Raw genomic sequence first — 27873 nt, 5'->3', positions numbered from 1 at the left:
CTAGGTAAATGTTAATGTGTAACAGTGACACATAATTAAAAGATGACGATGACAGTTGGCCTTAGAAAATTTAGCCAGAAAAGATTCAATGATGGAAAGTCGTTCAAAATGTGTCCAATTTTTTAAAAGCTAAGAATCCACAATAAAGGGTGCGCTTTTCTTCCCACAGAGAAATATTATTGATCATTTTTGCTTAACTAAAGGTTAAAAAAAAATTTTTGTTATTCAAAATAAAGAATTGGTGTGTTTAATTTAAACTTTTATCCTAAATGGCTGTGTTAAAATAAGTGACTTGTTTCAAATCAGATCACAGATGTTCCTCAAAATATTTAAATCAAAATGAGCATTTACTTTCTCATTACTTAGCAATTGTGTGGAAAAATCTCTAAATGATATAACTGCAGTGCTAAATGACTGAGATCAGTAGACTTTATTACACAGTTGCCAACTACAGCCACATTTTACTAACATTGTTTAAGAGGAATGACAGAGTTTAACTCCAACCTTAATATTTTACCTAAACAAAGCCCTCTGTTACCAAAGCCAAAGCACTTGATTGGCAAGACTGCTGAGAGAGTTAAAACTTTGGCTGCCCAAAAGGCTCAGCTCAGAAAAATGTTGAATGGCCAAGATTAAGTTGATAAATTACATTTATAACTTATGGGTAGACTTCAGTTTCTAAACATAAAAGCACAATTTATAAAGAACTCCAATTTAAACTGTAATAAGATCATTTTCTTTCATATTAACTTGAAACAAGAAGTTAAAAAAACATTTGAAGTCTGAACCAAAAGGAAAAGAAACAGCTACGTGTGTCAGCATAGTTGTGTGTTTTATATTACATGCCTGCTGCTGTTTCCACAGACCAAAGAGAGCAAAACTATTTTCTGGGTTCCTCTAAGCTCTGTTAAAGACTTTAACAGCCCTAAGTCTGCCCTGCCATGTCTGCAGTTCTGCTGCACTGGAATCCAAAAGACTAAAATCGTTTTGCCTTTTTCTGGGCAATAGATTAAGTGTGCATGTTTGTGGGTGTGCAGGTGTATTGCTTGGCATTTCTATGCAAGTCATGTTTACAACTATTCAGTTGTTTAAAGCTAGATTCTCCACATTTGGACAAAGGTTTAAGTCCTGCCAGAGTTGAAGGGGAGAAAAGGAGCAGCAACAATGTCTTGGATCAGAAGAAGTTTGATGATCAAGAAAAATACATAATACATGCCCTGGTTGAGAATCAATACAGTACCAAGACACACATTTTCACATAAACGTTGATAAATTTTAACTTTGCATTTTGGGAAACATTGCATTTTTTTATGCAGCACAACCGTAGGTGGAGTATTATTTCCTGCTAACTTGAAAATGGAGGATAATGTCAATCGGACAGCAAACCGGTCCTAATTGCCAAACCTGACCCCATCTTTTCAGTTCTCCCTTTCCTGTTAGTAGATACATGTAGTAAACAAACATGCAGGCCTCTGAACGTGACACAGATATGAAGGAATATTTACCACAACACATGTCCAAAATCTGCTGAGATGTCTGAAGTCATTGAGCCAGCTCAGTCAGAAAGCCCTAAAAAATACCACTTGACATGTACTGCATTGCATGGATGCTAAAGTCATGAGAGACTGACTTGTGTTGATTTTATGCAAAATGATTTCTGTCTAACAGCAAACAGAGCTTGATGAAGCATCTGCATTAGAATGTCTTACACAACGTTTCACCTGGTATATGTTCCTCTGTTTCTTTTTATATCTAGATGTGTTTATTTAAGTCTAATACACATCAGTTGCTGATATACGATACAGCCATGATGTACGCCCAAGGCCAACAAGCTGGCATGTTCTGCTCATTGTAAAAAGCTTCATGTTCCAGACGACTTTCAGCTCCACAGTCTGTATCCACTAACAAAAGACAGAGCCGTTCAAACCTCTGAAGACACATTTGCAGATGATTACAGCTGCAAAAGTAAATAATCTTCAGTGAAAGGGATATCATGATTTTGTTTTCTTTTTACAGAAACTTCACTAAACATTTTTTCCCCAACCATCTAGATTTAAAATGTGAACTTGAAAATATGTGGAGTCAGAAAAATGCAGTTTTTCAGAAAAACAAGTCGCAAAGTGTCAGAAAACAAAACATGTTTAAAAAGGAGACTGAAAACACTTTTTTTTCACTTGCAAAAAGGCTCCCAGACTGTCGGGTGAGCAGCAGCAGGATAGTAAAATGAAAATAAACAAGCAACATCTCCATTTCTTTCCTCTTCTGTCATTTCTTTTGAACATGCGCAGCAGTTCATGCTTACGCATCCCAACTGGGTTAAAACCACAGGCATGGTCTGTCACTGCAATGGAGACCACATGTCTGGGGCTTGAGTTCCCACACTACTCTGACCTTCTACCTTAAACAAGCACTGACATGCATACACTCTATACACACACCAGTAATCAATCTTCGAACAGAGGAGAAAAGGGAAAAGACACATTAGTTCAGAAGGATCTTTCACATCCTGTAGATTAATATTTGTTGGAAATAAGCGAACAGAAAGCATGTAAAGCTACACATGCCAAACTCAGAACAGGACGTTAAGATACCTGACAGCAGATTAATCAGTTCACAAGTAAATCTTTAAGAAAATCCGTGCTGTTCACTGACTACTCATAAATACTTCGACAGAAAAATCCCTGTTGAAACTAATGTGAATGAGATGCACTGGAACACATGTCTGTGGTTTGTATCCTGCTTAAAGCCCCCCACCCTCTGATATGCCAGGAAATGTGAGTGAGTGAAGGTTAAAGTGAAAGTAATAAAGAAAGCACGTACGGCGTCTTTTAGGTTGACAGGACCTTTCATTTCGCACAGCAGTTGAACAATCTGGATGTTCCCACATGCAGCTGAGGATTAAAAAAAGAAAATGAATGAAAAAGAAAGGCTTTAAATGGCTTCATTAAAAAATACCGCAGATAAATTTATCCAAACAATATCAGAGCTTAAACATAATCTTACAAGAAGTTTTCCCATGTCCTCATTTAAGCAGACCAAACGCTACATAGAAGCTCTTCTGTATGGTAAACTGTCGAGATATCGAGACACTTACCAGCATGATGCAGAGCAGTTTTCCCTGAGACATCCACGGCTTCCATAGGACACTTACTCTTAAAGAGTGAAAGGAAAGTTATTTCATTAAATTATACAATTCAAAAAGCAGCTGGGCAATTGGTCAATATATCTGCTCCAAAGAATGTTTATTTCTGTCTGAAAAACTAAAAATGTGTTTGAGTCTATTTTACAGTTATTGCAATAATGTTTACTAGAAAATACATTTAGTTTGTTTTTTGTATTTTTTTTAAAGAGAGAAGACCATTTAATAGTAAGTCTTAATGCAAGCCACATTAAACAGTAATGAAACTCAGGCGTTACAAATGCCAGCATGCACGGGCAGAGCTTTGGCTGGCCATTCAGGTGTGTGTTGATGAGATGCTGCTGTAGACTGTCATCAAGTGGTGAGATCAGCAGATCAGAGGAGGAAGAGTGTGTGTGTGTGTGTGTGTGTGTGTGTGTGTGTGTGTGTGTGTGTGTGTGTGTGTGTGTGTCCTATTGCTAAGATTTGCTGACCTGCACACAGAATCAGCAGACTGAGGACATGAAGCTGTGATGCTATCTGGTTTCAGGCATTTTAACAGAATACAGACAGTTCACACCATAACTTTCATATGGTTCATGAGGTGCTTTCACATAAACATTTCATTTTTGTCTCCAGCACAAGTACAATGTCCAAGACAATTTCTGCTGGGTGACAATGACACCGTGTGTTATTAAAACACTCTTAGTTTGATATTCCTAACACATTTTCTAACATTTCTGGAGGATATTTAATTTAAACTTAAATAGTTTACAGACATTATAATCAATTAAACAATCTTGTGTATTGTAAACATTAGGGTTGTGACGATATGCTTTTGTCCTGATTTGATTACGATTTTTTGGGTGCAGATTTGATTTAAATTCCGATTCTCACAATTCTTTGATATTGCTGATTTTTGTTTATTATAAACAAAAAAAAATGTATAAAACCTATTTTTGCTAGTCAATTTTCTTGATTTCAATGAGGAAAAAAAACAACACAGTGGCCAGATCATCATTCTGCTGCTATAATGCCCAACAATTCAATTCAACTTTATTTATATAGCGTCAAATCACGGCAATGCCATCTCAAGACGCTAACCCAACAAGACAAGTAAAAAGATCAACAAAAGCAATAAAAAATGACAACAATTTAATAATGGATTATTTCTATTTATTTTAAAAAAGAAATTAATTTTTTAACAAAACAAATTATTTTATAATTGTGCAGCAAAAAATCCAGATTTTTTATTTTTTGATCCGATCTTCCCACCCCTAATAAATATGTACCTAATAAATATGTAGAATAGCTTTGTGCCTTATTGGCCATATAAGTACATTCAAGCCTCTGAACAGAGGGCATCATTGTTTTATTTATAATGGCCGCCTTTGCAAGCCTTACCTGAATGAGTTTTCTGCAGCATTCCACTTGATTGTTTTTGGCAGCCAGATGTAAAGCAGTAAAACCTTAACAAAAAGTTAAAAAACATCAATGAAAACCAGATTAAATCAATATTTATGAAGCAGAAAATCAGAAATCTGTCACTTATCATTTGCAATACATACCAGCAGCATCAGTGACTGACAAGTCAGCCCCATGAGCCAAGATCACAGCTAGGCACTCTGTCTGACCACGAGCAGCTGCTACATGAAGACTGCACATAAACCCAAAACAGAGAACATGTACAAGCATCTTTGTATCAAACTCATCTGCAAATCTAAACAGTTCCTGTTCTTCAGTTCTTGCAAAGAGTTAATAAAACAACTGTGGTTTACAAGGGACTATTTTTTTGGTCAGCTTTTTGTCTTGCTAGTGTGGGAGCTTTGAGAGCAAACTGCAAAAAAGTAAGTCATAGAAATTCTCCTTGAATGGCCATGCCAGCTCCTCAGATCCGTTCCTACGTATTTGAGACCAAATCTGGTCCAGAATGGAAGAATAGACTGCACAACAATCTGCAGCAATCTGCAGAAAGTCCTCAGATGACAGAAGCAAGCTCAATGTGGTTTATGAAAAATATGTAAAATATGTTACAAAATGAAGAAATAATACGACTAATAATACAGCAATATCACAAGCAACTTAGTAGTTACAGAAAGTTAGCTTCTTCTCCACAAACAAGGCTGTGTTTTACCCATCATACAGATGCTGCTACATCATTTATGTTGTTAAAGTACATACGCAAGAAATGCTCTGTCTGGATTGCATGTGTTTATTTGTGTGTGTGTGTGTGTGTGTGTGTGTGTATATGGCAATCAATTCAACCACCTCAGTGAGCGGAGGGAAAAACAACAACAAAAAAAAAGAAGAAAAAAGAAAAAAAAAAAGAAAAAAACACAGCACATCTCCTTTCCTCTGTAAGTGTGTATGCTTCGAATGTACACACATCACACACTGAAACATACAACTATGTTCACATGCCTCTCGGTCAGGTTTTACTGCCATAGAGACACTGTAGACTCTTCCATTGTGTGTAATGAAAAGATGGGAGAATTGTGATTCCAAACCACGTTCATCACGATACACAAAGAGAATCCGCTTGTGTTCATGTGCTCTAATTTCACTGAGAGAAAAGGTCAAGGATGCAAATTGGGTGAAAATAAAAAGGTCATTTGTTTGGTTTAGCACTTTAGAATCTGCATATTTGTTTCTCACTGGATCTGATCCTGCATTTCAATCTACCTAGCTCTGTGTGAGCTGCTCAACACATTGAGGTCAGCGGGTGTTGCGTTTCAGAACAGAAAGAGGTCAAATATTAACACTGCGCCTCTGTGTTATCGACAATCTCAACCAGAGAGGCAACAAGCTCCTCTGCAGAAACTAGCTCTCAAAACACCTAATGACAGGGAGGGTAAATAAAGCTTTGCTTTGTTTTTTGTTTTAAAAAATACTTTAATTATGGCTGTTCATCTTTAACACTGTGTTATTGAGCGTTGAAAGTAGTTTCATAAGCACCGGATTCAGAGAACAGAGTATACAGAGAGATGTCAAATCCTTGAACTGTTATGAAAACAGAAAAAAATATGAAGAACTTGAGGTTCTCTGGATTTTTATTTCACCGCAGTCCAGTAATTTTTCATTCAAGCCTTTGTTGTGTGCAAGCCTGTTAGATGTTTCTAAACCATGCTGAGCTTCGTATGTTATTCTGCTCTCTTTTATACTGCCCTCATTTCCTGTTTGCCCTTTCACAACTCACTGCAGAGTATTTTCTCTTGCCTCGATTGTTGATTGCTCTGCAGAAATCATTTCTTTTTGCAGAGAAGATATTGGGATTTTTGTGCATTTAATTAACCCCACAGGGAAATTGGGTTTATTGGTGTTATGGTATTCATGTCCTAATTATACTAAGATAAACATACAGCGCACACACACAAAGAATACTGAATCTGTACCTAAGGCGCTTTTTCATTTTTAAGTAGAGAAAAATAAAGATAATAATTACGCTGATTTGCCCTCACTGCCCAGCTTAACAGCACTGGCTCCTTTCTTTGCAAGAAGGGGTGCAATTTTTTCCACATCACCATGTTCCACAGCAGCAAGAAGGCGCTCATCGTTTTTGTTCCACTCGTGGACCTAAATGGGAAGGAAAGAGAGAAACAAAAGGGATATTAGAAGAGCTTATCAAAAGCAATAAAGTGTAATACACAGGAAGAGACAGTATTATGTCAGTTTTCCTGTATGCAAAAATATATCAACAATGATACATTCTGAAAGATACTCTGCATTAGGAAAATATATGCAACAATATCAGTGAAAATAACACACTGGGAAATATGACAGAGGTCAAAGCGGATGCCCAAAATATGACTAATGTTTCCTAGAAGAACAGGACACATTTGGATTCTGTTACGGCCTTATCATTTGAGAATTACTGCAAACACAAAATGGCCCCACATTTGGATCACTGATAAACTGTTCTTATAGAAGTCTGCTATTTTAAAAGTTCAAACATGATCTCATTCTTTCAACACAGCATTTTAGAGGAGCAAGATACAAAAGAGCAAGCCTTAAAAGCAGAGCCGCTCTATGAACTAAGACAGGAACTAACACGATTTGATTTTCTAAAAACCTAATTGATCAAAGACAAAATATCAAATACATTTAAAGGAAATGTTGTAAAAGGAGCAACTTGTAAAGGAAGCAAAGCAGACCCCCACCAAGTAGGCCAAAAGTTCATTAGTCATCTCTCCCTGCTGCCAAATGTTCATATTAGCTTGCAGTACAGTATTATATTTGACCTGATAGCACACTGACCTACACGTGAGAAGAAGATGAACTCTGTGACTCTATAATACATGTGGTGGCAGACTGCACCCTTTTTTTAGAGGGAGCAATAAGCCAACATAGCACTACAGGGTGTAAACAGCCTCTGTGGCAAACACTCAAGTGCAACCACTGCAATACATTTCGCACAGCTGGTGGAAAAATGCACGGCTATAAAAATCCTCTCCATCACTTGAACAGCTAGGATGACCACCGAGCACTGCAGCCTCAGGCACAGCAACATTACCATGGATCAGTGAGGGGGAGGAAATACTTGATTCATGCAGTTTTAACAATGTAAGACATCTTAGATGACTTCAAATAAAACAGTATATACACACTCAATGCCCCTGATTTCTTGTGATCCAGGCCTAAAATCGCCACAATAAGAGTCAAGTTGCTGGTTATTCAATGATGAAGAACTACAAATGCTAAGATTATGACAAATTTAAAAACAATAGACATACAATACTGGTAAACACCACTAGGGTGTTTTGAATCCCATCAAAGCATTAACATTTTACTGTATTTGTGAGTCACCTAACCTGAAATGCTTACAAACATGAAATTGAGCCTCTGGGAAAAGAGCAGAGAAACGTTTGACACAGTAACTACTAGAAGTGTGAGTGTCTGTCATTTTGATTGGTGTGCACTGAAACATGACCCAGCAGGAGAGGGCTGAAGTTATTAGGAGGCAGTGGTTTGGATTTCTTGTTTTCAGAGAAATGAGCTGGATTTCCCAGTCTGTCTGTTGAGGGAAGTCTCATGATTTTCTTACAGACATGTGATGTCAAGAGCACTGAGGCAATCAATTACTAAAAATAACAGTACTTCGGGAATCGTATAAAAAAGAAAACAATCACATGTAAAAAGGAAAAGCGGAACATATGAACATGTAATAGACTGGTCCTGCCTGAGTTTTATTGGAATTACCATCTACAATGTAGATGGACATCAAAGTTTCTATTGTTTACAATAACAAACATGTTTAGTTCAACAGTGACCGGCACTCTCCTTATCTTGTTTTGTGGATACCAGGAAGGGCAGAACCAGCTGTTGTAATTGAGTGCCTTTGTGGTCCGAAAGAAGCACCAAAACAAACCCACCCTTATGAATGACAGAGTAGCAGAAGCAGTCAGATATTAAAAATGATAACCTACACTCATTTCCTAATGCTTCCTATTATGGTCAAATTCAAGCTTGCACTTCAGTTGAGCACCTTTGAAAATATAAACAACACTGAACTCCTTTCATGTTCTGTATTGTTCAGCGAAAGGTTGTCTAAATATATCAGCCCCAACCTTCTCAGTTTCTCTATCCAACCATTCAAACTCTACTTTGTCTGTTCATGTGAGCCTTATGACTGACCAGGCACTCGTGAAGCTGATTTTTTAATCGGTTGCATCCTGGGATGAACTTCAGCTTCCATAAGGCTTCCTTATTTCAGAGAGAAATTCAATTCTGCTTCAATGCCTGGTTCCTTCAACAACCTCAACTCATACATGTGAATTATCTTCCTGTTGCAAGAAAGTTTAACAATTTAACACATGGAGGAAGAAAATTTTATACAAGCTAATAAAGACTTCATATCCCTATTTTAATAATAATAATAATGGATTAGATTTACATACTGCTTTTTCCAAGCACCCAAAGTGCTTTACAATGAATCCATCATTCATTCATACTTGGTGATGATACGCTATATGTGTTGCCACAGTTACCCTGAGACAAACGGACAGAAATGCTGCAGCCAGTGGGCTCTCTGGCCACCACCAAACATTCATACACTGACTGGGGAAAGCAGGATTCAAAGAAAAAATGCTCTACCACCTGAACCACTGTCGCCCCCAATATACACATTTTACTCACCTAAGCAGCGAAAGTAAACTCCAGTTTAATTGAGAAAAAAGTTAAATAATTTTTGGAGACGTTCACATAACACAAAAATTTCACACAAATCCAATTTATAATATAGTAAACAATCCCTTTCTTTATCAGACAAAATCTAGAAAGTTTCTCTCTATTACCATGTCATTATCTATTACTCAGGTCCGCTGAGAAAAGAAAATCTGTCTTGGAATGCCTGCAGTGTACAACTTTGCACGTGTTTCACAAATCTGTGTCTCAGAGCTGCACTTCGCTGTTCACAGACTGAAAATGTTGTTTTCTGGCAAGCTAGCTCTCTTTATTTATTTACATTAACAAAAGCAGCAAGCATTTTGCTTATGACACCATTAACAAGAGCTAGTGTATGTACATATAAGAAGAAAAACTTAGTTGTATCAAAACTAAAATAAATACTATGTGGTAGTAGACTTCTTCAGACAACTTTCCTAATCCCTTTAGGATGTTTCAACCATTTAACTGAAGTACTTACAGAAACAATTACAGAGAAAACACCAATGGCCACTGTAGCATGACCATGCGAAACTTGTGTGAAGGGCAGTAAGGACGGAGCAGCATGGCATTGACAGTATTTGACTCTATTGTAGTAGACAGGTTTAAGTGGAGCGGAATGCCATGCTCTAGTTTCAGTCACATTCAAACGTAGTGTCATCGCAGGGAGGCTGATCAAATAATCATGTGCTGGAAGAGAGAGAGAATGAGAAATCAGCACGGACCTCAGCTCACAGAAACCTGACTGAACAAAGGGTCATTAAAAGTTCAGCACAAAGACAAGCAAACAAAATGTTGCAAACTTTAAAACCAAGCTGACCAAGAGTGTTTGCTAGCAGGTCACTAGCCGTTTCTGGTGCTGACTTGTTTAAATAAGGACTTTACAATCATTTTATTTGTTTTACATTTCTTTTTATCGTGTTCTTACGCAGTAATTGAAAGGGAAACTGCCATGTTCGAGTATTTCCTAGTGAAATAAATAAATAAGAGACTAAATTATTCTGTTTCTAGGAAAGTAATTTATATCAATGACTGCCATGAAACTATCCGGGTCCAGAGAGAATGACATTTTTTTTTCTGCATTGGGAACAAACAGCACAAGTAGAAATAAGGAGTTGGTGTGATAAGATTTCCAAGAATGTGACCTTGCCAGCACAGAAAGAGCATGCACTGCTTTAATTAATGACTTTTTAATAAAATAACATAAAAACTTAAAAGAAGATAACACAAGTAAGTGCACTGTGGTCACTAATATTGAGATTTTAGCCAGTAAAAAACACTGTTATTCCATGTGTACTAGCAGGAAGTGATATCCACTTCCTCTTGTTCTGTCAGTTCTGCTTCCTCTGGCTTTGTGATCTGCCTGCTTCTCCTTTAGGCTGTCCTGCTTTTTCTGTTTCTTGTGCTATTCTAAGAGTGTTTACAGTGAGATCAGGGTGTGTGTGTTCGCTTTTCGCTCTCTCGTCTGACACTCATTAAGACACAAAAAGTGCACTAATAACACTAAGAGTTTCCTGTTTGCCCAGGCCTGTAGCTTTCTGAAATGACAGGGGAGCATGAACATTGCTCAGTGCTAGGATTTAATAAATAAGTTTATATATGCATGCTGAGAGGCTTTAATCACATATAGCGTTTTTCTTGCCTAAAATTTAATGTTTAACCTCAACATTCCTGTCATATGCTTTTCAGACATTAGTGTTTCTTTTTGTAAAGTATTGATGACATTTTAAGGAATTCAAATTTAGAAAAAAAATTGTTTAGATTTTAGAATAAATTGCACAATGAAAAATATTCCCGAGTGTATGTCTCCTTAACCCAAAGACTTTTTCATAGCACTGTATGGATTAACACTGTAAAAATCCACTGTTTTCTGAGGGAAAATTTACAGCTCAGAAAAGTAAGAATAAAGAACTACATCATAATCTGTATTTACATATACATCTGTATTTAATACACCAAGGGAAGATTGAGTTGTGCAGTAAAATATTTACTTTTTCAAAAAAAAAATTCAGGGTTTTCCTTTAAAGAAAAAAAAAAAAAAACTTAATAAATAAATTAAACTCTGTGTTTAGTTTGATCTTCATGATGGTGTACAATACAGAAAAAAGAATGGTAAAACGACCAGGCCTGTTTATGGCAGACAGATAAGCATAAAACAGCTAAAGCCATACAAGATTATTAGGATAAAAACTGTATCCTAATAATCTTTTCTGAGAGAACATGAGCATATAACACTATCCTCTATTCCAAATCACACACTAACCCACATTTGTCATTTGTGATATCTATGGGATTTAATGTAAAAAGTAAAGTAGGTTAGACAGGAGCTAGGAAAGAAACACAACAAGATTTAACTCCTGGGGGGGGACAACATCAATACAGGGTGAATAATTCATTGTTTACAAGACAGGGTACAGTCAAGAAGCTGGGGAAAAGACAAAACACTGCATACAGTACAGAACAAAAAGGGAAATATGAAAAGACGGAAGACACTGACACAAGTACTATATTGCTGCCCTTTGATCAGTCGTGGCTGTTAACTTCAAACTCCTTATCTCGTGCATTTCTGATGCTCAAATGTCCTCTAACAATACTTCCTTTCAGTTGAGCTACAGCTGAAACCGCTTACTGTCCTCTGTAGTACAAACACGCAAAGGCATACACACACACACACACACACACAAACACACACACCACAATAGTTTAGACTCTGAAACTCTGGAAGCAAGAATAAAAGGGTGAGTATGCAGAACAGTTAAACAAAGACCAGATGGTTGCTCTTATGATGAAAGATGCTGCCATACATTTCACAACACTGCCAAACAGGAACCTCCTATTGAGATTATGAAACACATTTAAATAATGGGAACTACTGGGGATATATATGTACACACATATATATATATATATATATACACACATATATATATATATATATATATATATATATATATATATATATATATATATATATATATATATATATATATATATATATATATATATATATATATATATATATATATACACACATATATATATATATACACACACACACATATATATATATACACACACACACATATATATATATACACACACACACATATATATATATACACACACACACATATATATATATACACACACACATATATATATATATATATATATATATATATATATATATATGTGTGTGTGTGTGTGTATAGATAACACAGGCAGTTTAAATATACACATAACCAGTCAGGCAGAGTGCTGTGGTAGCCAATTAAAAAAGAAAACATTAGATGACCTCACTGGTCATTTTGTTAAGCTCCAAAGAAAATCATTTTGAATGACCTTAAGCAGAAAAAAGTATTTGTCTGGCCAAACAACTTCAAAGTTGTGACCAATAAAGCTGCCAGTCACCTCTTTCACCGAAATAATTAGACAGAACTAAAAACACAGCTTGTATATATGTGTGAACAGATCCTAAAGGTAAGCAGCAGGCAGAGCAGAGCACTGGAACAAGGCTTTCATAAAGAAAAGTGTCCGTTTTTTCAGGTGAACCGAGTCCAACTCTACCTCCCTCCATGCATCGCCTGGTGTGAATGTTGTTCCAGTTGTTCAGAGTGGGCCAAACTAAACAACCGGTCCGAACCAAACTTGGGGCCCAGAGGCTGACTGTTCTTACTCCAAAAGGGTGTTTCTATGTACACGTTCTTCCCAATCATTTCACAATTTTTCTTCTGGTTTATTATTGCTTTATTGTAGCATCGTATTAATCTTACCACGCATCCACTCCTCCCCCGTCCCTTCAACATAACTTCCCTTACTTATCTTTTCTACTTCTGTCACCTTTTCTGGTGCACTGTCAGTGATTATTTGCGTCTTTAACCATTACCTTGTAGTACAGATTAAGATTTTCATTGCTGTATCATCACAGACAGTCAGACTTCATTATACTGTATAAACTACATAGACTTTTCTAAAAAGCTTTTAAATAATTCCAACAAATAGATCCTCTCTTACAAACGCAGGATTGCTCAAGGACTTGCACAAACAAACTGACAAGCATCACCAGTGATGTCTCAATAAACCCACCCCATGCACAAAAACGTACATACACATAAATCTGTATGCAAACACACGCAGACACCAGGATCACATTTGCCTCCCAGTAGCATACACAGCATTTCATATTTGCTGACAAGCCAGTTTCCTTTAAATGTATCTGCAGTTCATGTATACAGCTGATAATGAATCAAGAAATCCCATAGGCAGTTCCTGCTCTAATTAGATCCCTCTTTAAAAAGGATAAGCCATTTTCACCATCTTTCCTTGGATTGAGTTAAACCTGTGCAGTGCTGGAGTTTTTGTAGTCTTCAATATTTATATGTGTACAAAAGCGAGACTAAATCTGTAGCTTCACTTATGTTATAACTGGTGCAACCTTCATCAAACTAGCAGTGGCTGTAAAATACTAATTGAAGCAATACAGTAACTAAAAAAAAGAGTCCTGGAAAACTAAGACTTTATAAAACTGGTCAAAAATAACAATTAGTGAGAACGATAATGAAATAACTGACTAATCCTTTCAGGTTTTTTTGTATTCACACTATAACGTGGAAATGATCAAAACCAAGAATCAATCTGAAGTGGCTTCTTAGTTTCTAAAGCTCTGAAATGTCATAATTACATGCTCCAAGGAGGTTATGTTTTCCCACGTTTATCTGTCTGTTAGCAACTTAACACAAAAACCACTTTGTGGATTTCTGGGATTTTCTTCTTCGAATGGGTTTTTGTCTACGTGACATTCCATTCAATTTTAGGAGGGATCTTGAAGGACTTGTGGACACAGACATTTTCATAAGAATCCTTCACAATAATGGGGGAAATTAGTGGCTTGGCAGAGTTCTGCACTCTCAGAGTGCTGGTTTGGTTAAATTAATGAATTATTGTGAAAGTTTTAATATTGCTTATTAAAGAATACAATCATCTGGATCTATAGACAGACTGAGTATACTGTATGAAGTAAGCCAGACTAGGTTCCTAATTATCCCTCTGGCTATTTCCCCTGCATACAGCTGATAATACAGACAGCCACCCTTCCTCCACCTCCTCTTCCAGATTAATGCCAGGCTATCTCTTAGGTTTTACTGTCACTGCCAATATTAATACTCTTTCACTGCACTCGGCCAATTCAAATAAAAGCAGAATTGGCTGAATCAAACATAGCCAAGTGTGGATACCTTATGTAGCAGCTGGCTTAAAAGGAAATATTTTACAATGAATGTTTTGTCTTTGTAGTGAAAGGAAAGATTCTTTTTTTTATATCTATTTATCCTGATGACTCATTGACGTATTGCACTAAGAGCAATGGGAAACACTGCGATTAATTTTTTTTTGATGATCAGCATGTGATTTTCTCTGCGGTTCTGCTCCAGTTAATACAGCAACCACGTTTCATAACTCTCTATAAGAATGACCCCTCTCTTCTAATCAAGACTGCGTACATTCTAGAGGTGTGGAAAAACACAGCACAAAGGGAACGTGCATGCGAGTTAGTTTTCAATGTCTTGTAAGTCAGATTAATTGAAGCTATGAAACAGCTGTGAGGGATGAGGGGAGACAGCATAATCCACACATCAATTAGACAGAGGCTGGGTGATAAGGGGAGGGTGCAAGTGTCTGCCGTGCATACTGGTCTATTCACATGATTGCGTGTTTGTGTGTGTGTGTGTATATCTGTAAGCTCCAAGTAATCCTGCTTAGTCTAGCAGCTGGGGGAGCAGTTTAAGCAGTGTGAAAGCATGAAGTGCTGGCTGAGTTTTCAATACTACGACTACTGATGACAGAACAATAATCAGACAAAAACAAACAGATTTAGTTTATTTGTGTGTTTGCTAGTGTCTTTACAAAAAACAAAGCTAATAGAAAACGTTAGAGGGTGGTGATGATAAGATAAGTTGGGAGAAAGATGAGAGTGAAATGCTACTTCTTTAAGGGTGCTCTGTTGAAGCAGCAAATAGAAATTTAAAAGGGGTGACACACATCACAGGATTCAAAGATTTCTCCAACTAATAAGACTGAAATCATGTTTACTGCATTACATTATATGCTTTGACATGTATTCCTGAGCAAGTTTCAAATATGAGATTCTCAGTTTAAGTCGGTTTCTTGTCTAATTTGTGATAACTCAGGTTTTTGTTCCATTTCCTTTCATAGCTCCCTGATGGTCAACTTTCTATCTAGACCATTTCTGGAAGATATTTTATGTCAAGTGTCAGGTCTGATGGATGTTTTTTTCCATTTCTTTTTGGTCAGATACTTTTCATCTGCTGTGGATAGTTTTTTTTTTTTTTCTCCACCGAGGCAGAGGTCAGGTTTTCGGGGGTGTTTTGTTGTCTGTTAGTAACATAACTAAAAGTAATGGACAAATGGTGATAAGATTTTCAGCAAATCTGTGAAATGGAATAAGGAACAAGTGATTATATATTGAGGATGATCCAGATCACCACCTAAATCTAGGATGTTTTAAAGGATTCTTTAAAGTCCCAGGGCAAACATCCAGGAACATCACTGGGTAACTAACATCTGGGTCTTCTGCCAGTGACAACAAAAGGTTGCTCATAGATTTCCTTTAAATATGTTGAAAAGTTGTGTTGTGACTGGATGAAATAAACATAGCAGTTCCACAAACAATAACAGATCTTTTTTCAAAGTACTGAAAAGGCAGAAAAAGCACAGAAAGATGTGAAAACTGGCTGCAGCTATTCAGCATGTCCACAATTACAGTACACCTTTGAGTCCTTTGTAATATTTGAACATTTGTTCAGGTCATTCTGCTCATATTATAACATTCATTGAGATATTGTTAAAAGCCAACCAATGAGAGAGCTGGTTATATTGAAGGCAGCTGTGAACAGGATGAACCACAAATGACATCTGATTGTGAAAAGGATTTTAAAATTCAGCGGAAATAAAATAGAAAAAAAGGAGATGGAAAAGAAAACAGATATGAAAAAAGGAAATTACCTTTTCAAATGTATGAAATGGAAAATATTTTTTTAACAAAACATCTTAATTGTGTTATGTCTTGTTGTACAAATAGCATTTGAAAACACATTTACAAATGACAGTATTAAAAAAAAATTCAATTTAAAATCAGAAATTTTTAATTACGGTTTTGTATGAATTATTTTTTTTAATTTGAAAATATATTTAGCAATCTATATTTTATTTGACAAATAGTAAATGTTGAATTGCTGGTCCTCCATAAATTATATTTAGGCAAAATAACTAGACTGAGAGTAATTGAAAAAAGACTTTACAAAGCTACTTTTCAATATTAAAAAAATCTGATCTACTGGAAGTAAAATGTAAAGAAAGAATGAGTTGGGCTCCATACTGAAGTACTGGATAAGCTGCATTATTTACTTGCTGCATAGAAAACTGTGTGGACTACAACCAGAGGAAGGGGTTGTATTACTATACAGGATGTGGTGGATCGCGGTTAGCATAACCTTCAAGGAAAACTAATTCATTGTTTTTGACTAGACATTAAGACTGGAAGTGAGCTTATAATACCCAAGTGATGTGAATCTTATTTATTTGTATTGATTGTCCCTGTGTCTATTCGACTATAGGCTGGTCTTCCTGCCAGTTACACCGCTCTCATTTGATATTCAAGATTCAAGATTCATGACAACTTTATTGATCCCAAAAAGATCATGTATTTGTAATTCACCCACATCTACATCACATATCAACAATCAATCATCAGGACAAGAAACAATGGCGTACATCAGCACCAACAGCCAAACCAAGAAAATGTCAAATTATGTTTTAAAGATATGTTTTCATTCAATAAATTTGTGATTCTGCAGTTCTAAGCTCAGCAGACACATGATAAATTAGTGGGTCCATGAGGATGCTGTGTTGCTTTCTGTTTGGAACTGGAACCGATTTAACACTCCAGAGTCATTTGACCCAGGAATGAATGCCAATTTCCTTTTAAAGACAAAATCCAGATGTTAAAGACTTTTACCAGTTAGCAGGGCTTCTTTCTTTTTTATCGTTAGTAAGACAGGGCATAAGGTGTGCCATTGTGAACAGAGCTAAACCTTGGCATTACTCCAACTAAACCAAACACTCCATAATTAATAGAAAGTTGAGTCATATAGAAAATCATAATTAGGAAACAAAATGAAAAATGAATAAGTGGTTCCTGCATTTACTTGGACTTTTAGTTCCTTGTAGGCAGTATGAACCTTGGACATTTTGAGCTTTACCTCATCAATGTAACTGCATTTGTTAATAAGAATGCACATTGCAACACATGCAACACATTCCACAACAAGTTCAGACTGTAAAGTTCTATTTTGAATTTTGTCATTCCTTCTCACAACACAGATATTTTCTGTATTGATGATGCCAAATAATGTAATGGTTCAGATGTTCTTTTGCTTCATTCCACTTGCCAACAAGTCTTCAAGTGTGTGTGAGTACAGGGTTGTCCTTTTTCAGTTCAATATTCTCCAATATCTTCTGTCAGGGACAGATCTGGTGGTCAGTTCAATCCCTTTACCCACATCCTGTTCAGCCATGTTACTGTGCAATTGGAATGTGTGCAGAATGTGGTTTTGCACCGTCTTGTTGAAAACTGCATAAGGCAAATTAAAGGCATAAGCATCCCTGGAAAAGCTGTTGTCTTGAAGCGGCATATATTTCTGTAAAATCTCAGAGAATCCTTTTTGCTTTAACACTGCTATCACAATGGTGTAAAAAGGATTTTCCCAGAGCATTGAATTACCAATGAGCTTCTTAATATTTGCATCTGACAGATATATCACCAACCAATCAGAGAAGGCGTGTTGACTGATATGTCAGTGGTCGCGAGCTATGCAAGAATCAATGTGTCGCTGCTATTTCATTCAAACATTTTTTTCACTGTGGCCGATGTTCTTTCTCATTTCTTTTCTCCTCTAGCTGCTAAAGAAGATCTTCGAAATGCCCCACAGACATCCTAATGTCTGTCCTGAAGCGGCTGAAGTCCAGCTTCAGCTCCTAAATTAAACAATGAAGGGAAGATCTCCTCTCTTTTCTTGAAGAGGATGCACTCAGTGCCTCTTTTTGTCTTTTCTTGTGCATCATCAGCGCACATTTGCTGTGGCTTGGTGTGGAATCCACCTTGCGAGTTTGTTTTAGAATTTTCATGATTTATTCACAATTTCGCATCACACTTGGTGTGCATAGAGATAGAAAAGTTGATAATTCACCTTTGAATGGTCTCATCCACATGCTCTCTTACCTGCTCACCTATCAGTCTTAGCCAAGGTGGTATAAAAACTATATTCATTGCTGTAATTTGTGGACGCTTGGTCATGCATCAGTGTCGTTTTGGTGTCTCTTCCATTTATGCTCAGTTCTGTCCTGTCTGTTCTCTGTCTCCTCTGCGTAATCTCTTGCCATTTGATAAGACTTCTGCTAAATTCAAGCTTGTCTAGAAGGAAGGTCAAACTCTGAAATGAGCATCAGATTAATGAAGTCTGTGGTATTTAGTGGATTTCTGAATTGTTTTTTAATCTTCCTTTGTATGCTGAATCCACGTCCATATGATTTTCTTCTGGTCTGGTGTTCATTTGTGTGTCTAAATGAGTTTCTTAGTGTTACAGTAGATTCATCATTAAGGAAAACACAAGACTTTTAACAAAGCTTTGTTGATATCTTTCACAAGTGTATCTGTAATTGTTTGGTGCATTTCTGGTGAACCTTTTTCTTTAATTTCACTGCCATAGCTTGTTAGAGTGAGTGAGAGAATATTCAATCCCCTTAATGAATTTAACCAGATGAGAAATATTTTTTAAAAATTAGCCAATTTATTTAGTACAAAAAAACCATTTGGTGACATCAAATGACAAAAATCAATAAATAAATCATTCGGGGCCATACATTCTTAAATCATGGGGATGGATTAGGAACGCATCAACAACCCAGTAAGCTTGGTTGCAATTTATTAATTTTTTTCAATTAAATGACAATTACCAAAAATATGTGACAAACATGTCTGCAAGTTATTGATCATGCTCCACATGTTAGCAATCAGTGGGCATGACTTAATGCATGACAGTGAGCGAACATCTCTTGTTTTTTTGCTCTCAATGTCATCGGGCAGGCTCAGTAGTTTTGTGCTTTAAAACTATAAAGTTTTAAGAAGTCTGTTAATTTCCTCTTAACTCTGCAAATGTGCCTCTGAATTAGAAAAAGCATAGGCTGGTGCACTTGCAGAGTTGAATGTAAAACTGTGTGGTTACTGTCACAACTGTTATGATCAAGCCACAGACACATTTTGAGCAGGTTAGCCTGAAACTTTTCTTTGGGCTGCTTGGTACCGTTACCAGCATCGGTGACGCCTGAAGACAACATCACTGACACCACCGCTGCTACTTGCACTGATCTTTTGTCCTGATGTTTGCCTCTTTAGATGATAGGTGAGTTTTAAATTTTAACTAGTAGACTTGCTTACTTGAGGGGAATCAGGTAGAAATATTTGGTTTGCCAGTGGGAGCGACACTGTGACAGCAGAGGGAGCTGAGTGCTTAGAGAGAGAAAGACAAACGAGCCAAATGTGTAGAAGTTTTCTTCTTCCTTTTGGTTTTATGGCTTGGATGCAAACTTTTACTGCACATTATTACACACTGCTGTTTGTGTATCCCGCAAACCTGCAGTGAATTTCAAGCTTACAGGATTTTCCAAAGTAATCCTTTGACCACAAAATCATTAGTTATTGATAAATGATGGTTCTTGGGTATGATGGGTATGAAATCACAACTATACACCTGAGATTACAACTTTTTTGCAATATGTGGCATGACTTAAATACTAAAATAAAAGCATATTACCAAATGAAATTTGCAGAAATCCACCTTCATGCTTTTCTATTTGAGGTTGCAGAGATGTTAATCAACAGATGGCAGCCTTTGAAAGTATAGAAATTTACAGAATTTAAATTAAATCAACAACTTTGTTTTTAGTTATATGAGGCAAAGATAATTTATTATGATGAACATCATCTTTGCAGGTCACAGCAGGAGTGCTTATGACTCTCTTTGTGGCAGTTTTCTATAAACAAGATTACACCGTCTGCCTCTCTTAAACATGCCCCATCCCCAACACAAACATACAAAAACATAGAAACTCCCTCACTATCCTGTTTGCCTAAAGACGCTAAACTAAAACGATCCACAAAAAAATCCAAAAATAATGATGACATATTTAAGTCACAATTATAAACACTGAAGTGCAGACACAGAGTCTAGCAGACAGACTTGCAAACAGAACAAATACAGACACACCTTGAAGAATTCCTCTAATTCACCTTATCCTTGCACAACTACACACCTGCACAAAGCTTCTGATAAAGAAACATTGGTGGACCTTTCTATCAGGCACTGGTATGCACAGAATCTCTGTGTGCAAATCCTACGTGCAAAAGTCAGCATACAACACAGCTATGAGGATCCCACCAAAGATGAAACATTAAGAATATATAAAATATATGAAAAGCACGTCTGTATAGGTTGTCTTCTCACTTAGTGTTTTGTGCATCATTAACCCTGTCTAGAATCAACCATGGCAGTACATAAGCATTTTAAGTACAGACAAATTTTCTCAGTGCATGGTCCTACGGCGTATTCAGAGCCCATTTCAAAAGCTGATTTACTTATTGTGGTGACACTGCTGAGTTTGTCTGGAGTCCAGTTTTAAGCAAGTTTGCGCTGCATTTCTAGAATTAGATGCAATTCATAAAGATCAAACATGCTGAGAGTAGAAAGAATAACAAACATGAAAGCATTCCTCAAACATTATGTTGGAGAACATTATGAGACGGCCAAAATATCTTTTGAGGTAAGATCATAATCCACCATTTGAATCTCAGCTCTCATGTTGAATTGTGTGTGTCTTATGATGCACATGACAGCCTGATACCACACACCCATATGTAACTACATCCTGTTTTTCCCTCTGATTTTATTCTGATAATTTGTCATTTTTTTGGCAGGTTAATCAGTACAAACTGCCAGAAAGCTCATATCGGAAAACAGTCATTAAAGTATGTTGATTGTTTTTTACTCATGAAGCAGACATATACTTAATCACCCATAGTTGCCACACAGAGTGTTTCCAGTAGTCAGAATCTCTAAGAGCATGATCTGAAACTCTCCACTGAGTTTAATGAAAATCATGCAATAATCATTGCATAACCCTGATGACAAACAGTTAAGTGGTACATAGTGAACCTTTCTGTCAGGTACTGTGAGTGTGAACAATTATATTTTTACATATTCTGTATAAATTAAATAGAAGTACACTTATCTGACAGATGTGTGAGATACGATAGCAGAAGCATATTTTATGGATTCATACATTCTTAGCATTCAAATAGTCTAAAATGACATCCAGATTTGGACAAAGCTGGGGGCATATGTTCATACTTATAAGATGTTGAATATTTCAATAGCTGAAGATACAACTATGTATCAGCGATTGTGTGAGTTTTCGACAATCCTTGTTTTTAAAAAGGGAAAATTAGAGTTCTTATGTTTTGGATGCTGTTTAAACATTTACATATGATGTCATAAATAAAATATGCTCATCAAAAGCTGCTATGTCAAACCTGGTCAAAAGATTTGATGCAATAAAAAAATTACCACCCTGTTTTTGTCAGTTTCTTTTTCTTTTCTTTTTTTTTTTTACATGTCTGCAAACTGAGACCTCGTGTTGGTGAGGTCTTTAATAGTTTGGCTGACTAATACACTCATATCACTAAACTGGAGGAGTATATTTAAATGAAAGCATTACATTATGATCTGGAACTGAGGCACAGATTCCATTACGTTACTTGTTATCTGACTCAAAATTATTTTACTTCAGCAAAGAGCTATTTACAATGGCATTAAGGTTCTGTTATTTTGTTAAAGAAAAAAAAGGCCTGGTTTTGGGGGGAACATTCCCAAATAAGCTGTCACTGACACACAGCCTAAAATAGAACCCCAGAGATGTTTTCTTTCTATTAAAGCTGTTCAGGATCTTTATAAAAAGCTGTGGAATGACTATTAACCAAGAAAAATACCCTGCCCTGTGAAACGTTTTATTTCATTTTAATCAGGTCCATTCATTTTAATCACTGAATGTAAACTGCTGCACTGGCTGGTTTCCTCTGCAATAAAATGACTGTTTCCTTCACTGAAAAGAGTTTTTTTTTTGTTTTGTTTTTTTAACAAGAGTCCTCCAGTCGATCACATTCTGAATTTTCAAACACAGTCTGTTGTATGCTCTTTATTTCATCAATAATTGTTCACACTAATTGTTCACACAGCAGTTGTTGTAATTAGTGTGAACAGTGTAATATACAAACACCAAGAATGACTAGGATTATAAGCGGGCTGTGCATAAAACATACAATAAAAAGGACAAATGTTGAGTTTGATCAATTGTCAAATGAAGTCGTTCAGCAAAAGAGTGATACCTCTATAATTTCTCTTTATCTAAAACAGCACATGAGTGCAGCTGCTTCCTGTTGCAAACTGTATCATATTAATCCACAGATTTGAAAATGGACACATATTACATAATACAGAAGACAAATAGAACAATTCTCTGAGCAAAAAAGCGACAGTGTATGAGTGGGAGGTCTGCAAAGGTATGCGTGATGTAGCATCAGTTGTGTTTCTAAGCAACATTCCCATCCAGAGCTCTTCCCTGTCTTCTCTCACGCCGCCTACGACCAGCTATTCTAGGGCGGATGAGCATTTTGCTTTAAAAAGCAACTAATACGGATCAGAATGGATATTATCCAAGACAGGGTTGCACTAGAAAACATCAAACAAAGGTGAAACCGCAACAAATTCATTTTACTCATGAAGAAAGAAGTATCTGACCTTGCAGCGGTCGACTCAACATTTTCCAGAACAATAGACGCTATTATACTCCCCCACATAGCTGACTGAATTTGCAATAATTTTCTCATTTTAGACAGAAGGGCTATGTGGATCTACAGTTTGCCTGTATGTTCCACAGGCTGGTCTCTGGAGTTATTAATTTGCCTTCCACCAGGAGACATGTAGCTCTCTACACAATAATCCAAACTCTTATGATGCCTTGCAGTGTGTGGTGGGGATAACTAAATAAAAGCAAGGGTGTACTCCACCTATTACTGTCTCACTGAAAGTTTCTTCCCCCGTTCAGCAGAACATGCCATTTAACCAGGGCTCACCATCCTGCCCCACCACATACTCTTAATTTCTGGGAAACTGTCAACATACACCAAATGTCTCATTCAGTCAGCATTCTGCGCTCCATTTGCTGACTCCCCTACTTCTGCCACACCCTCCATCCCCCTAAAACTTGTCTCATTCATCAAACAGCTCTCCAGACTTTTCCTGTCTGCCGTTTTGCTCTGTGTCATTAGGGTCACCGTGACAACAGATGAGTCAGACGTTGTGGAGACGCCTCACTTCCTGTGAGTGTAGAGCATCCCAGACTGAGACCAAATGAATTAGCGTGCCATCATGGACAAAATTCCTCTCTTAAGACAGATTCATAATCAGAGGATCAGTTCGTTGTGTGGAGGCCATAGTATCTGAGGAGGTTTGTGGTCTTTGTGGGACAAAAATAATTCACATTACGTTGTGCAATCACTTTCTCAATATGAAAAGTTTAAAGTTTTTATATTGTTTGTTTAAAAGTCTGTGCCGTATCACTTACACCATGAATAATAGTTTCACAGTGCCAGCATGTCAATTTTGTTCCGTCTTGCTGTGATTGTCATGAGTCATAAGACACACACAGCAAGAGCTGATAGGCTGATATGTTTCTTTAAAAAATCATCTATGGTGTACTTTTTCTGTTTGCAAAAGCTCTGAAGGGAGCACTTTCATTTTTCAAACTTATTTATTTTTTCTTAAGCAGTTATCAACAAGCCATGAGCTGAAAGAGTCTGACCAAAATCATTTACAAATCTCAAGACATAACATGCACAGCCAGTGACTCACCCATGTAGACACACACACACACACACACACACACACACACACACACACACATAGGGGCACTAGGGGCACAGTTCACACAGCCATCAGCATATGTTAGAATACTTACATCAGTTTTCCGAAACTTGGCTTTAAAGCTCTTCATGTTCAGCCTGATCCATGCAGTCACCCACTCAATCGCTCAGCTGAAGCTGTAGAGAATAAACCACATGTTTAAACTCAGACTCAAATGTTCAGCCTCATTTCAATGAGATCCTGTAGATTTCTGACATATTAAATGTTTTAGATAGGTAACGCTCAATACAAGTTCAATAGAGTGTAACAACAGAAAGTTAAACCACTAGTGTTTAGACTGAGAAAGTACATTGTTCTTATTTAAAAATGGACAATCTGTATATTAAGCCTCATTAACAGCATGTGAGAATAGAAAATCAGTACTTAAAGTCCAACAAATCTGTAGTAATTTCACATCCAGCTATTCCTCCTCGGTTTATGAGCAATTTGGAGAATTGACGATGCATTTAATGGCATATTAAGCCTGTTGCAGAAAATGGTATGTGGTTTTGTATTGTTTCCTCGAAGGATGTTATAAATCACCGGAGATCCCTTTGGGACGTCTGGTGAATAACTTTTTGCTCCCAAACTACATTGAGTGGTTTCCAGATTTTAAGCCCAATGTGACCTCGTCAGTGATTAAACCCAAAAATATAATTTAGAGCAATCCAGTTAAAGCTTGTATATTTAATTATAATTTGCAGGATCCTCTGTGGCAGCTTGTATTTCGGTTTAGAGTTGTATGAAAGTAAATTGAGATGCAGTAAATACAAGCAGTTTGCTGGTAAGAAGTAAGTGTTTAAGGCTATTGGAGAAAGTTTTGCACATATCAAGCCTATCAAGTGGGGTAAAAGTGGGGGTTTAGATTAATGCCTGTATGGTGTCTGGCAACATTATATATTCCGGTTTAAATTCGATTTGCCAAAATGAAGCAAATTGCAGCCTGCAAAATGCAGAAAGCTTCACATCAGGGATTCCCTTCAACATGATGAACATTTAGCTGTAAATAACACATGCTCATTCGCCAAATGACCACAAAATATAAGCTTTTGTCCAGAGGAGAGGAAAGTACAAGTAAACCCACTGTCAAACATCTTTGCACAAAGACTACAAGCAGCCCAGGCGACTGTTGACCACGCTTTGCATATGTGCAAACAGCTCATCAAACAACGACGGCTTTGCATGAATACCATAAATATTTGAACCAATGTGTATGAAGCTGCAACTCGTTTTGGCTCAAAGACTATCCAAATGCATACGACACACATCACTTCAGAGCAAACCATATCAGATTAAGCGCTTTGAATCTGCGCCGTGGGACTGAACAGGAGCTGTGCTGGTTTAATGTACCACTGGGACTCTCAAGCTGTCACTTGCGAGGATTTTCATTTCAAAATAACTCTCATTTGAACCCAGATAAACCTAAATGATATGAAGTGGCCGGACACTTACCCTGCTGTGTGTTGGAGTCGCTGGACGGCTGGACGTATACAAGAGGCAACCTTTTGTTTTGTTTTGTTTTTTAAGACAAAACCAGACTGAACAGAGGAGAAAACAGCGAGCTGTTGAGCCGCAAAGTCAGCCGGGCAGATGCATAAAGAGGAGGAGCACGGTTCGGCACGGCGTTTAACGGCGACCCGACTCGGCCCGCTTACATTAAAAGTTGAGCTGTTCTGGGACTCCTGCTCGTCTCTCGCTCGGGACTCAACGGCTGCCTGCTGCCCGGTTTAGGAAGGTGACGTCACGTCCCTGTGCTCTCGTGACCGCGGTGAGCGAGCCCCCTTCAGTTCTCCCTTGTGCCCCATTCCTGTTGTGGCTAAAGGGGTATTTCCCTTAAAACCAAGTAAAACGACAACATTAAAGGGTACTTTTCTGTAACATTTAAAAAACATTATTTTAATCATAGGTTTATGGTTAAGGTTTTACAATGAAAGGGCTTATTTTTTTATCTATTTATATTTAGCTTACATAGTTACAAACACTGAAGCTGCTGAAACTTGTGCCCCATTACTGTTGTGGCTAAAGGGGTAAAACCAAGCATAACGACAACAGAAGAGGGTACTTTTCTGTAACATTTAAAAAAAAAAAAAAAAAAAAAAAAAAAAACCATTATTTTAATCATAGGTTTATGGTTAGTTAAAGTTTTACAATTAAAGGGCTTATTTTTTTATTTATTTATATTTAGCTTACCTAGTTACAAACACTGGAAGCTGCTGAAACTTGTACCCCATTCCTGTAGTGGCCAAATAGGTATTTCCTTTAAAACCAAGCATAACGACAACAGAAGAGGGTACTTTTTTGTAACATTTAAAAAACCTTATTTTAATCACAGGTTTATGGTTAAGGTTTTACAATGAAAGGGCTTATTTTTATTTATTTATATTTAGCTTACCTATAGTTACAAAGCTGCTGAAACTCCCACATCTCCCACAAACTTTAAGTCAGAATTGTAATATGTAATATATGTATACAAATATTCTATTTGACCGTTTTTTGTTAATATCAAATTTTTCTTGTGCATATGTTTTGGGTTTTTTTATGATTGTGGGGTCATTTAGTGTAAATATGATGTTATAAGACCAAAAACAGTCTACTTGGGCTTGAAATATGTGGCACATAATTTACAAAGTAGTGAACTGGCATAAATCCAGAAAACTAGGGAGAACATATGCTCAAGTAGCTACAGCATAAATGCCACTGCAGGACCAAATGCAGCTGCTAAAAACTGAGGCAGTAAAAAGCATTTAAAAGTCAGGCTGCTTCATATTATCCATTGTTTGTTGAAATCCATTTTAATGTGCTGATTCTAAACTCAAAGCAGCAAAAATCAACACACCTAAAACCTGGGCAAAATGGTTAACCATTACAGGACAAGAACAGGCTCACCAAAGGTAAGCCAAACCCAGAACACAGCTAACCTCAATTCACCCAACATACCTATTAATCACTAACATTAGTCAAGATCTACAATCAGATTCTTTCATTTCCAACAGTGCATCTCAGACTTGGCCAAGATTTTCCAGATCTACGGGAGACATTGATTCCTAAACCTGTGTCGTACTCCCCATACCCTATCTGATCTTGTGAAGTACAGACTGTCTCAGTTCATCAGTTCTAAAACCACAAGTCAAACAAATCAAGCTGATGTTATGGTTCCATGTCGCAACAGCATCTCAATGAATCGTAATAATGCAAGTAGTAACAAGCCTGTGCTGTGAGGCTGTAAATGTGTATCCCTTTTAGGAAGATGAAATAATGTATCATGACATAACTTAGTGTCTGTGTGTCATACCAAAGCCATTAATTCAAGGCTAACATTAGATGTCCCACGTTTTGAACTGTGACCAGACAGTTGACTAATATGAGCAGCAGCTCATATCTATCAGATAACTAACATTTGTAATTTACATTCCAAACAATCAGCAAAATGTCTGAAAGATGGAATCAGAGTGACACAGATGCCTGCTCATAGGTGAGTCTGCTTAGCCATTTTTATGTTATTTTGAC

At 36.9% G+C, this 27873-nt stretch overlaps 1 protein-coding gene across 1 annotated transcript in view; it reads right to left on the bottom strand.

Moving 5' to 3' along the window:
- The window catches only part of rai14 (retinoic acid induced 14), a 37617-nt gene extending 11746 nt beyond the window's left edge, over nucleotides 1–25871 (bottom strand). The window contains exons 1-7 of the mRNA XM_079256172.1: nucleotides 25819–25871; nucleotides 24422–24503; nucleotides 6561–6691; nucleotides 4687–4775; nucleotides 4523–4587; nucleotides 3095–3152; nucleotides 2821–2891 (exon numbers count right to left, since the gene is read on the bottom strand). Coding sequence (XP_079112298.1) covers nucleotides 2821–2891; nucleotides 3095–3152; nucleotides 4523–4587; nucleotides 4687–4775; nucleotides 6561–6691; nucleotides 24422–24457 — 450 coding nt within the window. The 5' untranslated portion in view covers nucleotides 24458–24503; nucleotides 25819–25871. The remainder of the gene's footprint in view (nucleotides 1–2820; nucleotides 2892–3094; nucleotides 3153–4522; nucleotides 4588–4686; nucleotides 4776–6560; nucleotides 6692–24421; nucleotides 24504–25818) is intronic.
- Nucleotides 25872–27873: the final 2002 nt, after the last annotated feature.

This window comes from Telmatherina bonti (genome assembly GCF_933228915.1).
Source record: "Telmatherina bonti genome assembly, chromosome: 17".
In the NCBI taxonomy this organism is placed as follows: domain Eukaryota; kingdom Metazoa; phylum Chordata; class Actinopteri; order Atheriniformes; family Telmatherinidae; genus Telmatherina; species Telmatherina bonti.
This window is presented reverse-complemented; position numbering and strand designations above follow the sequence as displayed.